The 14,677-nt window shown below is 43.2% G+C and overlaps 1 protein-coding gene across 7 annotated transcripts in view; it reads left to right on the forward strand.

The window, feature by feature from the left end:
• The first annotated feature begins 1,091 nt into the window (after positions 1-1,091).
• prdm16 (PR domain containing 16) overlaps positions 1,092-14,677 on the forward strand; it is a 20,797-nt gene continuing 7,211 nt past the window's right edge. For 2 of the 7 annotated variants that reach the window (XM_010774873.1, XM_010774878.1), the window contains exons 1-7: positions 1,092-1,234; positions 6,222-6,324; positions 9,847-10,048; positions 10,163-10,328; positions 10,507-10,660; positions 11,109-12,783; positions 12,933-13,020. In XM_010774873.1, the coding sequence (XP_010773175.1) occupies positions 1,106-1,234; positions 6,222-6,324; positions 9,847-10,048; positions 10,163-10,328; positions 10,507-10,660; positions 11,109-12,783; positions 12,933-13,020 (2,517 nt within the window). In that variant the 5' untranslated portion in view covers positions 1,092-1,105. The remainder of the gene's footprint in view (positions 1,235-6,221; positions 6,325-9,846; positions 10,049-10,162; positions 10,329-10,506; positions 10,661-11,108; positions 12,784-12,932; positions 13,021-14,677) is intronic. The other 5 variants (XM_010774874.1, XM_010774876.1, XM_010774875.1 and 2 more) reach the window with 5 other exon arrangements.

Here is a 14,677-nt window from a genome sequence, read left to right on the forward strand (position 1 = left end):
GCTGGGAAAAAAAACAGGCAGTTAGAGAGGTTCATGAACTTTGCACATCTAAAAACGTCAGATGGTTGGTTGGTTCTTCTCCATCACACCTCGATTTCCTTCAGCAGACATTTGACTGTGATTAGGAGCACAGAGAGTCAAGCTAGAGGTCAGCGTTGGGCACCGCGCTGATTGGAAGTTGTAATTAGAGGAGTTGCTCTGTCTCGGGCCACTTCTCCCCAGAGAATTCACACAGGCTCAGTATCAAATGCAGGGCCGAGGAGAAATTGGAGCTTCACCCACAGCTTGGTGGGCTTAGGGGTTTTAGCCCAGCTACCCCCAGATTCACAGAAACATCCAACTCCACCACACACCTACTGATACACGCACACAATTGCATTCAAAGGAACCAACAGTAGAAACATGGCTTGCCTTTAAATCGTTGTGCTGTCTCTTTTTCATTCATTTCATAAATGCAGTGTTTTTGCTCTTTTGGCAAATTTGAGGACTTTTTTCTATTTCTTGTCATTCAATAGTGTACAATTTTGGGAATAATGTGATCCCATTTTCATATGTATACATCCAGCATTGTTAGTTCCTTCATGGTTTTTCCCCCTTACGTTTTCTCCACAATAAGCCGCTATTGTCTCCTTGTTCTCCTCCTCTTCCTCCTTTACCTCTACCTCCATCCTTCATTCTCTGTGAAAGCGGGTAACATGAAACCCGCTCTTGGAGTCTCAGGGGGGCGTAGGGGTTACAAAGGGTGATCAATATGTGCCAGAGAAAGTCTTTAGACGAGTGAAAGAAGCCATAGTTTGTTACTCCCTCCTGCTTCCTCCTCCTTTCCCTCTTTCCTCTTCTTGTTGTTGGGATTGACAAGGTTAGGTGGCCCTAACACCCACTGACATGTTGCCCCTATGTGTCTTAAAGTTGACTGACATGAAACTCCTGGCGCTGCTGTTTTTTTTACCCTTTTCTGCACTTTAAAAACGTTGCATTTCTTTTAACTACCTCTTTGGAAAATGCTATGGAAAAATATTTCATGGGATTTGATAAATGAAAAAAAAGATAAATGTGTCTCTGTAATAATATCTAACCTGTTGCTCTCCAACAGGTGGTCGACGACATGGGCAACGTGAAGTTTGCGCTGGACACAGGCCCGGACACCCCCGGCAACAGCTGGCTCAAATACGTCCGCTCTGCCCTGTCATTTGAGGAGCAGAACCTTGCCGCCTGTCACCTCACTGGAGACCAGGTGAGTGACATGACAGGGATGTCCTGCTTTGATTGGTCGTCCGAATATGAAAGAAACCAGCAGTATGTTGACAGCAATAGGCAAGGGGGGTAGCTGTTATTGTTTCACATCCGCCGAGAGTGGACACTGGGTAGATCCGTCTGAATCTCTGCGTGCACGCTGGTGTGTGTGTGTGTGTGTGTGTGTGTGTGTGTGTGTGTGTGTGTGTGTGTGTGTGTGTGTGTGTGTGTGTGTGTGTGTGTGTGTGTGTGTGTGTGTGTGTGTGTGTGTGTGTGTGTGAACCATTGTAGTAGCACATTTTGTGTGTGTTGGTAATGACCAAGGAATGGCTCTATTGTGTGTCTGTGGCTGGGCCAGTTGCCAGTGCTGTTAGGAAATGACCCTTTCAAGGAGGCTGAAGAATAGCCTGAGACTCATGAGTCCCATAATAACCATTATCCAAGGCACTGTCTTCTTCTGTGGAGGCAGCAGTTTCTCTCAGTTTCTGCTTCATAAATCCTCTCTCTCTCTCTCTCTCTCTCTCTCTCTCTCTCTCTCTCTCTCTCTCTCTCTCGCGGAACCTGGGTAAGGCATCCGATACTTTTGGAAAGATGCCCAGCCAGTGCCCATAAAACCCCAACTGCTTAACTAGGCCCTAACCCCAACCCCATGCATGTGCCACAACCTACTGCTGCAATATATTAGCGTATTTCTCGGTTTCCCTTTTTCCTGCAGAGGCTGTTTTCTCCTGTTTTTGCTTTGCTGACTCTTGTCCCAGTTTCTTTAAATGAAATACCAGCAGTGTGCCATTACCTGACACACGTGTATGCATACAAAAAATCTCCACACAAAGACAAAACAATTCAACCATGGAAACATTATGGAGGTATGACAGTAGCCACATGCATCCATATGACTTGCCTGTGTGTTTCCACATTCCTGTCACTCCACTCTTATTTGTTTCCTAATCCCTGCCTACATGGCTCTTTCCCCCTCCTGTCTCGGTCTCTAGCCGCCTGTTCCTCGCTGTCTTTGTCTCCTTTCTCTGTCCTAACGTCTTGATCTGCCACCTGTCACTCTGTCACACTGAGGGGACAAGCTAGTGTGTCCATTTAAGCTTCAGCCTGACCGATAGAGAGAAAGGGGGCTTGGGCCAAGTGAGAGAGGGAGCACACAAGGGCCTCCGAGATTGACAAGCACCAATTGGCTGGCAACACCAACCCGCCTAATCCTTTTAAGATTTTCACATCAGTGCCCCCTGCCACTGCCACACAATATCAAAGAAGGAATCAGGGCACCGGCGAAAATTGTGGAGAATTATCAGAACCAGAGGCCACGTGCATGATTGTTTTTTTATGTGTTTTTTCAGTTATTTGTACTTAGCAAACAGCTTTGCTTTTGTTTGCCTGACCAGTTGCTTGGTGTAGTGGCTCACAGGTATGACCCTATCATTTATTTACTAACACACACACACACAGCCACTCAGTGCTAAAATGTATAATTTAACAGACTATTCAGTGATTTTTCTTTTCTTCTTTTGTATTAGCATGCACAATGCATGAGTTTATGGAAATATGTGCACACAGGGCAAATTCATATGCGGGTAGTAAACTTTTAAAAAGCAAGTGGATATTTTATTTGTTTATTTGTTTGTCATTAATGATGTGAGATGAACATATGTGTGCAAGATCATGCATAATTTATATATTTATGGTCATGCACTAATTTGCTATTATTTCATATATTTGGTTCCATATAAATCAGATGCAATAAATGTGCCCAGAACACATTGAAATGATGTTGGGTCTTTGAGCATTTGTAAAAAGAAAAATGTAATCCGTTTAAAATAAATGTACTAGTACTTTGTGCAGGTCTCTGCAAACAGCCACATTATTTTAGTTCTTAGTCAGTCCTCAAGCAAATGCAAAAATGCACACACACACACACACACACACACACACACACACACACACACACACACACACACACACACACACACACACACACACACACACACACACACACACACACACCAGTTCGTCCTGATGCAATATTCAGGCACCTTAAATGATGGCCTTACAAAGCAAGGCAATCAACAGTATCCCCTGTGTTCTTGTGTGGGTGGGTGTGTGTGTGTGTGTGTGTGTGTGTGTGTGTGTGTGTGTGTGTGTGTGTGTGTTGTGTGTGTGTGTGTGTGTGTGTGTGTGTGTGTGTGTGTGTGTGTGTGTGTGTGTGTGTGTGTGTGTGTGTGTGTGTGTGTGTGTGTGTGTGTGTGTGTGTGTGTGTGTTTGAGGTTTGATGAGAAGATGAATCTTGTCCACCTTCTTGTCAACCCTTTATCTTTTTTGTTTTTGGAGTGGAGGCCCTTCAATGCTGTTTGATCTGCCCTTCTACCCCGAGATGGATCCATCAATAAATAGACACTGCGTGTGTTGGTGTGTGTGGGTGTGTGTGTGTGTGTGTGTGTGAGGCCACAGTGGGGGGTTATTGCTGACCCTACGGCTGGCATTGATCGATGGGGCATCTGTCCCCTCAACACTGGATAGAGATGGGAAGAGGTCAAGAAAGGTCTGATTGTGTAGGCCTTACTGTAGAATCCTACAAAGATTCATGGAGACTCAAAATGCTGCAGAAAAATACAAATATTTATTGTGAATGTTTTTTAATTTTCCTAATTATTCTACTGTATTCCTAAAAAAGTAATATTTGATGACTACGTTTTCATCTGTAAGCCTGCGAAAGATTTTCATAATTTTAAAGTATTTAAAATAAATGGATGGCAAAAAACATAAAATAAAACAAATGTTGAAATTATTACACAGTGCTACGTAATCTACCGATATAATTTATTCACAATCAGTCATTCGTGTCACCCGTATTGAACGCTTTTTATTTATTTTTTCTCGAAATCAAAATGTTCAATTAAAATGATTGAAAAAAAGAATAAAAGTATATAAATAATTAATAGCATTTTTAATTAAGTGTTTGGTGATTAATGCAAAAATATTTTTTATTTCTTACAGGTTATGTAAAAAATATCAAATAAGTTATCCTTAAACATCCCAGTTAAAATTACTGTCCTGACCCAAATAAATCCCTCAAGAGATTAATAAATTGCTCCCATCGTTGGGCAGGTGCTGTAATAAAAGTAAACGAAATATTGTTTTTGCATTTTGTATTCAACTAAAATAACATTAATCAACAAAAGGTCTATTGGTATTTTTTTCTGGGTTGATTTATTTGATCGTGTACTTCACCCGTGTGTTTGAAAGTGACCGATAGTAAGTGCAAGTCTGTCAGGCAGATTTATCCATTATTTACATCAATAATGGATGTATCAAGCGGCCAAAGCGGCGGCAGGGATCTGAGATGCGGGGAGGGGTCTGCGCCGCAGATCCCTCAATCCTTTTGGCTGGAGATAAGACGAGGAGGAGTGGCCGACGGGTAACCGAGAGAGCACCGAGGGGCAACAGGGAATCACTAATGAGAGAGAGAGAGTCAGGAAGAGAGAGAGAAAGAGAGAGACCCATCATCATCATCAAAGACGCGCTCACTGACTAGATTAGAGAGTAGACGAGCAGAAGAGCGTCGGGCTTTATCCAGATAGAGGAAGCGAGCACCGACCGTCCGCAGCGTGCCTGGCCGCTCCGAGACCTCCTCTCCCCGGCCCTGTGAGTTCCAGCACCCCGCTCCCTCTCCGTTAGAACTACTATGGGTTGTGTCGCCAACTCCACCGGGACTGAAGTGCTCCTGCAGCTGGAGGCTCTCCGCAGCGCCGCGCAACTTTCTCAACTATTCCGGCTCACAGAGAAAAGAAAGGTCAGGTCGAAAAAACGTAGAGAAGTTGTCGCTTTGCTTAATAATAATAATGTTAATAATAAGCCGTACTATTTTCATTGATTTTAGGCCTTTGCGCCTTGTGTCCTCTCAAGAGCACTAGGTCTTGGAAGTTGGTTTCGCCGGCCTCTCTGTGTGTGACAGTGTGTGTGTTTGTGAATGAGTGTGTGCTCTGCCTACCTTTTTGGGAGTCATTATTCAGTTGGTGCAGAGCGCCCCCCTGTGTTGGAGAGGTCACAGCTTCTGCATGCAAATTGAAGTGGTTGTTTGCGCTGTTTCATTGGGACGCATGAAGCTGTGATATTTGTTGTATTGAAAAGTATACACGTTAGATTGTTATGCAGTTTAATGAATATGCCTTAGTTTAGACTATATGTTTAATGTAAGGTTGGTTAACGGATTTTCACATGTTGGGAAGAGATCTGATAAGGCCTTGGTTATTAATGGCCTCTAGTATTGCCATTAATTCCTGTTTTTCCTTCGCATTTACTTCCAGGGAAAAAGCTCATTATCTAGCAGTCATTTATCTCTGATCACACAATGTAAATGACCTCAATCAAATGAATAGTTGTGTGCAGTTAAAGATCCAACATTTCCCGGTTTACTGCAGCTGTAAATGAGAAACGCATCAGAGCAGCTGAGCTGTTTGATGTTTCTTTTTGTTTCGCTCACCACTTTTCTTTCAGACTGTTTAGGCTCATTACAGCAGTATTTGTATCGTCTGGATTTCATCTGCATTTTTTTCAAAGTTTGAGTAATTCCTTGAAAGAACGCTGACCTATGTTGTGTTTTATTTTCAGGTGATTTATAACGGGGGGCGCGCATATTCGTTTTTTATTCGTTTTGTTTAGGCCTATTTATAAATTCTGAGTAGAATAATATAAATACATGTCTTGTGTCATGCGCTTCACACACAGTCCCGCTTTTAACTAGGCCTATACATTTTTATAAAAATATGTTTCCATAACTCCGTAGGCTATATCATGGACTATGTATCCTATTTAAGACATGTCTGGTGTTTTATTTAACCACTAAATTAATATGCTAATATTATATGTTTCGGCTGTGGACCTTTCTTTTAACTATCGATATTAACAACATTGGGGTTCAGACTTATTAATTCCATCTTTACATTAAGTTAAAGTCCCCCTCTCTTTTTCTCTCTCCTCAGATGTATTATAAAGCTGTCCGGGACATTGAAGCAGGGGAGGAGCTCTTAGTGTATATGAAGGACGGTATTTTCCCCGAGGGATCCATGGCACCCAACCTACAAGGTAAGATTAATGCGCGTCATTAGCGCACATTTTAAACAAACTCCAACCTGCATCCTGAGCTGCTTTCGCGGTCAACACACTGCATAACCTCGCTAATGTGACGAGGGGAAATAAACCATCGCCCCCTTTAAGAGTTTTTTGCTCAAGAAATGTGAATTACTCGAATCATAAAGTTCCATGATGCAATTAAATCCCGCATTAAAGCATCTGGTTGAAGGCGTTTTTGGACCAGTCATTTCGAATAGGCCTGACAATAATGAAGGCTGGTCTGAATTGTGCGCTTACAATGCGGCAATGTAATGGGCCTCTGTTCCTGTAATACTGTATCAGAGCGTCAATTGGCACTTGTCAGATTCCATCCATTAAGTGAGTAGAGATTTTCAAATAACGGAAAGCCGGGAATAAACCTAAAATATTCGTAGGCCTAATAAATATCCTCGTGAAGACTGCATTAATGGGAACCTGCATCCGGGAGACTGGAATTTCATTTGTCACATCGACCAAAATATATAAAAAACATATTTACACTTCACAAGTCAACGCTGCTGTATCCCCCTAAAAATTAAGCCTAAACCTTTAAGTATGTATTTTAACGTTTTTTCATTTGTTTTCGTGCAGTGTAATAATGTCCCAGTCAGACTGTATTCTGAGCATAATAAAAAAAAAACATTAAAAAAAAATAATAATTACCTAACCAATTCAAGTTATTCAATTGCAAAACTAAAATATAAAATGATTATGGAAGCATCACATGTGGTCCATACTTGATAACACATTAATGGGATTCAAGTTGATTAAACCTGATGTAGCAGCCTGAAATGTGTTTATTAATCCAGTCTTACACTCGTTTTTAGTCAAACATGTGTTAAAGATGATTACAATCAAATTACAATTGATTTTGAGAAATATATGCTCTGGAATATAAAAAAATTAAAATATGATACGACTTTTATCCATAATCTTCCATATAAATGTATGTGTATGTTAGTTTGATCTTTGCTCTGAGTTACAACACTAAAATCTGTAAGGTCCTGTGTGTTAAGTGCCCTGCTACACCTTGCTGTACAGTGCTGTATTCATACTGGCTCACATTTCAAAGTGCGTCATGTCTTTAGGTGCTCTCACCGCCTGTCTTCCCTCTGAGTGGGTAACTCGACTCACTGTACTCACTACCTTTCAACCGTGCCTCTATATGTCAGAATGAATAAATCCAATATTTTATCTCATAATCTTACTTGGACAGCTGTTCACTGTCGATCTGGGCTTTTCTTTCAAAGTTCACTTAAGCGGAAAAGGAGCCGTAGTTCCGCTGTATTTCTTTAAACATCTTGGATTTATTGTGGCAAAAGGCTGTTGTCAGGTAACATTGTTTTGTTGTGTATCCAGTCTGTCTGGAACCACAGATGAAAACAGAAATCAGATTACTCTTACTTGTCATTGACTATAAAATGGTGAAGGAGGAGACCAAGATGTTTCGTGAGATGTTCTGCAGCTTTTCCCCCCTTGCATGATGCACCGTTTGTGCACATATCTCCATGCCAGGGGAAACGGGAGCTCAAAGCAAGATTGATTATTGAAAAGAAGCAGATTGCCCTGTTATAGGAGTGCGTCAAAGATGGAGCAGACTCGTAAATGATTTATTCAATTCCTCTGTGTGTATGTAAAGTATAGAGAGGGGGATGCAGGCAGATAGAAAAGTGAAACACTCCACCTGCCAGAATGTGTGTGTCATAGCATTGGTGTTGTGTCGTTCTGAAAGAGGGATGAGGAAAGACACAAAAAGTGTTACACTTCCTCCACTGTTTGTGAGAGAGACAAAAAAGCAGAAAGAGTGTTGGACAAAGAGAGACAGTTAAAGCACCTATACTGTAGGGATGAGTGTCTGTTTTTTCTCTGTGTATTTGAGTGTGTGTTTGAGAGAGAAAGGTAGCAGGGCTGAGTGGGAGCTTGGCAGTGCAGAGCCGCTCTCTGTGTCTGGCTTATCGGAGAAGGAATTTGAAGTAGAGGACTTGAGGAGTCCCCTGAGACCTCACCCATGCTCCCAGATTAGCTGCTAAACTGCACATAATTGTGCTTCACTTCGTCTCCCAGAGAGCTATTAGTCTCCCCGTTATTAACCCCCCCCCACACCCAGACCAGACTTTCTGAAAAAACAGAGGCTCGCTGGTGCACATATGCACGCACCTTTATTTACGTGAGTCCTCAACGTAACACACATGCATGCACTTCTGAGTGTCCACACAACATTGTGTTTATATCAACTCCAACATTCCAACTGCAAGTGGGATTTGCAAATACTTTTATCATTCACACACACTTTTTCAAATTCAACAAATGTCGTAAAGGCGACAGACAAAAGCATCTGAGTGCTTACAGCATCAGAGCAAATGCAAACCCTCTCGGTGTTGATTGCTCCCTCTCCATGAAATATGCTCACACTGGTGTCAAAGTAAGCAAGTTAGTTTAGCATTTGAGCTCAGTGTAATGGCCCATTGACCAGAGGGTTATTTATCCTTCTCCCCAAGGTTAGACACATTGATGTTGCTACACTAATGCCCTGTTAATGTGCCCAAGAACTTTCTAGCTGGATAAACGCTTACATGCAGTAGAGAACAGGTGAGCCATGCACTGTAAGTCATTTGGGATAAACTCATTTAGTGCACCTTGAGATGACTGATGGGTGTGCATGGGCTGTTGGGACTTCAGGGGGGGGTTGACTCAGGCGGTGGCTGCTCGGGTCTTGGCAAAGGGGGTATATAATGTAGCAGGTTGGCGCTGAAATCACCATGGGGTTGGCGCCACTATTCCCCTGCTTACCTCTGTTCCTTATGGGTCATTCTTTTTGGAGAAAGTTCACATAAACACACACACACATACACACACATTATTGCCTGTGCACAAAGACACTCCACTGGGCTTTCCCCGATCTGTTGAACTTGGCATCTGAGTCAGGAACTTGCTATTGAAAAGACTGGCCGAGTTTTATGTGTTTGACCTTGGTGGTGAGAAGTATTGTAAAGGTTATCAACATGGAAGGGGAAGACCAGCCCCTATTGTTTCCCCTGTGGGCCATTACACCTAGAGTCTCAAGAAAACACTTGCTTTAACAAGCAATTAACAGTGTTAATGAAGGCTACATTTCACTGCTAATTGATTTCCAATTTATGGGAATGTCAATTGCTGGATTGTTGCTTTTACCAAATGGGAGTCTATTTAGCTGTAACTAACATACAGCTAGGTAATAGATGTCCACTCTTGTTGAGGAATACAAACTGTTTAGTTTAGGGTGATGTATTAGGAAGACATTTTGTCACATAATGGTGAAACTGGATATTTGTGTGTTTTTTCCAACAGAAATAAATACAGAATGTTGCAGTTTATTCCAGATTTAATAAGTTTTAAAGTGTTCTTTAAGCATTTAATTAGGATTTCAATTGATGTTATATGTTTCTTGAAGGACAAATTATTTCAGGAATTGTGCCATGGGTAAACAACTTTGTTTGTTTCTGTGTGTGTGTGCAGACGAGCAGATGTACCGGTGTGAAGACTGTGATGAGCTGTTCTCCTCAACACTTGAGCTGCGGCGGCACCAGAAGTATTCATGCACCAGTAGCGGCTCCATCTTTGACACACTGAGAGAGGACTTCAAACAGGAGCGCGAGGACAGCGACGAGCCTATCCACGAGTGTAAAGACTGTGAGAAGATCTTCCCGAATGAGTACAGGTACACAAATATGTGATAACCATTAATTTCTTATCCATTTGTCCTATGGTTGCAACCATTGCAACTTGCCTGATTCATTGAATCCACTGATGGTGTTGTGCTCTCCTGATCTAGTCTGGGCCAACACATGATAGTCCACACAGAGGAGAGGGAGTACAAATGTGACCAGTGCCCCAAAGCCTTCAACTGGAAGTCCAACCTCATCCGTCACCAGATGTCACATGACAGTGGCAAGCGTTTTGAGTGTGAAAACTGTGATAAGGTACAGCATACCCGGCACGTAAGTTGTGCACTGCACACACAGCATTAATCTGCATCAGAAATTCACCTGGACTTGTTTTTTAGGCTGCATACACAATGGTTCTCAACACTGATTTAGTCATTCTGAAAAAACAGCATTCTTTTCATTGTTTGTTATGGCGTACATTTTATGTTCATACACTTATTTTAAATTTCAGGTGTTCACAGATCCTAGCAACCTTCAGCGTCATATCCGCTCCCAGCACGTGGGGGCACGCGCTCACACATGTCCTGAGTGTGGCAAGACCTTTGCTACTTCGTCAGGCCTCAAGCAGCATAAGCACATCCACAGCAGTGTCAAACCCTTTATCTGTAAGTCAGAGCTTTAAAAGTTAAAGCCTTATTTGATACAGTGTATTTTTTTTTAAACGTATTTCCATTCACCTCATCTAATTGTCCATCACCTTCCTGTATCTTGCTTCTCCATTTACTTTTTTTTTTACATAACCTGAACCAATCATACAGGTCGACGGATCATTATATGTATTATGATTAACTTAATTGTGTACTCCAAATAATAGATTTGACCTATTAACTTATAATCTTTCTTTCCCTAGGAAACTTGATGACATATTGTTTCGATTCGTTTTGACTACTACTTTAATAGTAATAGTGGATAGTTATGCCTCATTTTTAACTGTGGAATTTAATACATAATGTTTTTATTTTCTCTATTTTGTCAGTACTTACCATTCAGTAATTGTGTTGCTGTTGATTCGGTATACAAAGTTAGAGACAGTGTTAAAATGGGTTTAACCAGGCCCTGATGGGCTGTCTCCTTTTGTTCCCCCAGGCGAGGTGTGCCACAAATCCTACACCCAGTTCTCCAATCTCTGCCGCCACAAGCGCATGCATGCTGACTGCCGCACCCAGATCAAGTGCAAGGACTGTGGACAGTTGTTCAGCACTACCTCCTCCCTCAACAAGCATCGTCGCTTCTGTGAGGGCAAGAACCATTATGGCTCTCCAGCAGGGATGTTCAACCCTGGCATCCCCATGAGCTCCAGTCCCATCATGGCTAAGATAAAGTCCCACCACCCCCACCTTTCAGGTCTAAACCAGTCAGGTTTAGGCTTCACTGACTACTTTCCCTCCCGACCTCACCCTCACGCTGGCATGCCCTTCTCCCATGGACCCCATGGCTTCCCATCCCTCCCTCATGGTTTTCCAGGTATCTTCTCCCAATCACTCTATCCGCGACCACCTTTATTGCCGGCTAGTTCGTTGCTAAAGAGCCCGATGGGCGGTGGCAGTCAGGAGGTGAAACTTCCTCGGAGTCCCCTAGATGCCCCTCCACTGTCCATGGTTAGCTCCACAAACAGCAATGGAGGAAACCGTTTGAGTCAGCTGGAAGACAAAGAAAAAGAGAACAAACTGGATTTGTCTTCTGGAGAAGCCAAGACAAAATCTAAGCTTGCAGACATGTCTGATGGTAGTGACCTCGAAGACGTTAATACCACAAGTGGGACAGATTTGGACACCACCACTGGTACGGCTTCAGGTGATGGTTCTGACCTGGAGAGTGATGGAGAGAGTGAACGTGAGCGAAGTGGTAAAAGAAGGAAGCAGTCTGAAGCCATATCAAGTCAGGAAGGCCACCAGTTAGAAGACATGAACAGTGCGTTGATATCAGCCATGTCTAGTTCTGGTAACTTCGCTATTGATCGTCCCTTTCTTTCATCTGCATCCCATCACTCCTTCTTCCCTCCGCCTGATGAGCAAGCCCTCCCGCCCACCCACACAAATGCCAATGCAGCCACCACAGATTCCATCAAAGCCATCGCCTCTATTGCTGAGAAATATTTTGGTCCAGGTTTGATTGGTCTCCATCAGGAGAAGAAAATGGGTCCATTGCCCTACCATTCCATGTTTCCCTTCCAGTTTCTACCCAACTTTCACAACTCCCTCTATCCCTTCAGTGCTGATCGAGGTGCCCTCAATCCTAATATGTTCTTTAAGGCAGAGCCCAAGTCACCTCGCGAGCAGCTGCACAAGATGGCTTCTGGTGCCCCAGGAGTTCCTGCTTCATCAGGAGAGTCCGCATTTGATCTCACCACAAAGCCCAAGGAGACTAAGTTAGCTCCTCCCACCCCAACACACCCCTCAAACCCCAACAGTAGTACTGGGAGCAGTAGCGGACCTTCAGCAAAATCTAGTGGTGAAGAACAGCCATTGGACCTCAGCATTGGCGGCCGGAGCCGAGGTGGTCATAATGGTGTGGCAGCTGAGCCACATCATAGAAAGAATCACCTATACGGAGTTGGAAAGGGGGTCTCCATCAAGGACGAAAACCCATCTGGGTTTCCTCATCCCCATTCCCATTTGTTGCACCAATCCTCCATCGCCCAGCACCAGCAGCACCATCCCCAGCCACACCAGCCTCCACCCCTGCACTACGCCAAGCCCTCCGCATTCTTCATGGACCCCATATACAGGTATTTAAGCCCTGATAATAACAGAAACTGCTATTTCCACATGAACATGTTTAAATGTTCACACTATAACAAGAGGTTGGCGTTTGAATATTTGATTGGAGGTTTTATATGAAATTGGTACGTAACCCTCTGCCTTGTTGTTGGTCCAGCAGGGTGGAAAAGAGGAAGCTACTCGACCCCGTGGGAGCTCTGAAGGAAAAATTCCTCAGGCCCTCAGCACCACTCTTCCATCCACAGGTAAGCTCACGCCATTTACACACTGGACACAAATCCAGGAAGGCTCTTGTTTTAATCTTACGTAGACACAGCAAATGGTACGTGCACTTTTAATAAACCCTGCAGCAAGGGAGTATCAAACAGGGGAATTGACCTCCAGGTATTGCATAAAGGCTGATTATTCCCAGATGCAATCGACTATTATTTTCAAACCATGTATTATGTGAAAATACCTCACTCTCGCCTCCCACGCTGCTGCAACCTGAATTGATAGGACCCTATGCACCATCATTCCACAGTGTTGATGTTATTTTCTCAAGGGTTCTGTATGATTTCTTCCTTTGTTTACTGAATGGCGCCTGTGTACCTCGTCACTTCTACCTTTTTTCAGAAGACATAGTCTGTTATCGCAGCCCCTTTGATAATCAGTCACATTGTTTGATTGTCCCCAGACCCTCCCTACCTCTACAAATCTTGATTACAAGCAATGATAGTATTAATAAAAGAGAGAATAATAACAGTTTGAATTGTAACAAACTGCCTCTCTTGGCCACGCTAATCTTAGTTGTGGCATTGTTTCATGTACTGGGAGCCCACAGGCCAGCTAATAACTCAACCCCCTCCAAGTTTTTTTTTCTGTGGCTGGCTGGCTGGCTAGATAATAGCACCGTGTCCATCAAGGACATCCTGTGTTTGTCTCCAGGAGAATGGGGGGCTCTCTTGGGGAAACAGTTTAATCTGACCTGGAAATCTGTGTCCTCTATCAACTGTGACTTTGCAAAACACTCATTTGGTGCATAGACAGACAGATACATTTTAACATGAACAAGCATTTTCATATATGACATTGAACTATGTGTGTAGTTAAGCCTTAACAAATGAGTGATCACATTCATCCTGTTCTCATAACAGTTTATTATTCATCATTGGAGGATGAGATCACATCTCATCATTAATCAATACCCCCCGTTGTTACAGTTTTCACACACAACCTTCTCATATCAGAGTCCCAGCTGTGATCCTCCCAGTGATCCAAACACAATGCCACCTCTAATTCAGTCTTATGACGGAATCCCTCCGCTCCCCTCCACCCGTTCTCAGACTGCGAATAAACACATCGAGACGGAGTGTCTGTCCCTGTCTGTCCCGTCCTGTATTCACTAAAAAAGGAAGGATGTAAGCTGTTTTGGCAAATAAACTCCTACATAGCTCGCCCCCTTTGTTCACAAGCTTCTAGGAGCAGGGAAGCGGCTATCAGTTGGGGGTATCTAAAACTATATTGTACAGCTCCAATCAGGGCTCTTGAATGCCTCATTTAGCCTGCAACAGTAGCTTCTACAGAAGACGGTAAGAGGTGTAGAACAAAGCACTGAATCAGGAGCTGAGGGTGTATTGAGTAAGGGGGGAGCAGTGGAGGAATGGTACTTGAGTGTTTGTGAATGTGTTATAGTTCAGGGAGGTGACTCGCTTTTAGCACAAACAAGGCTAACCTCTGATATACTGCTTCCTCAAAGCTTCCGCTCTCTGTCTCCTCCCTCGCTCTCAGTTTTTTCTGACATTGTGTCTTTGTTTTCAATGTTTCCTTTGCTCTTTTAACACACACACACACACACACACACACACACACACACACACACACACACACACACACACACACACACACACACACACACACACA

The sequence above is a fragment of the Notothenia coriiceps genome, unplaced genomic scaffold (genome assembly GCF_000735185.1).
Source record: "Notothenia coriiceps isolate Sejong01 unplaced genomic scaffold, NC01 NC01_scaffold00014802, whole genome shotgun sequence".
Classification (NCBI taxonomy): domain Eukaryota; kingdom Metazoa; phylum Chordata; class Actinopteri; order Perciformes; family Nototheniidae; genus Notothenia; species Notothenia coriiceps.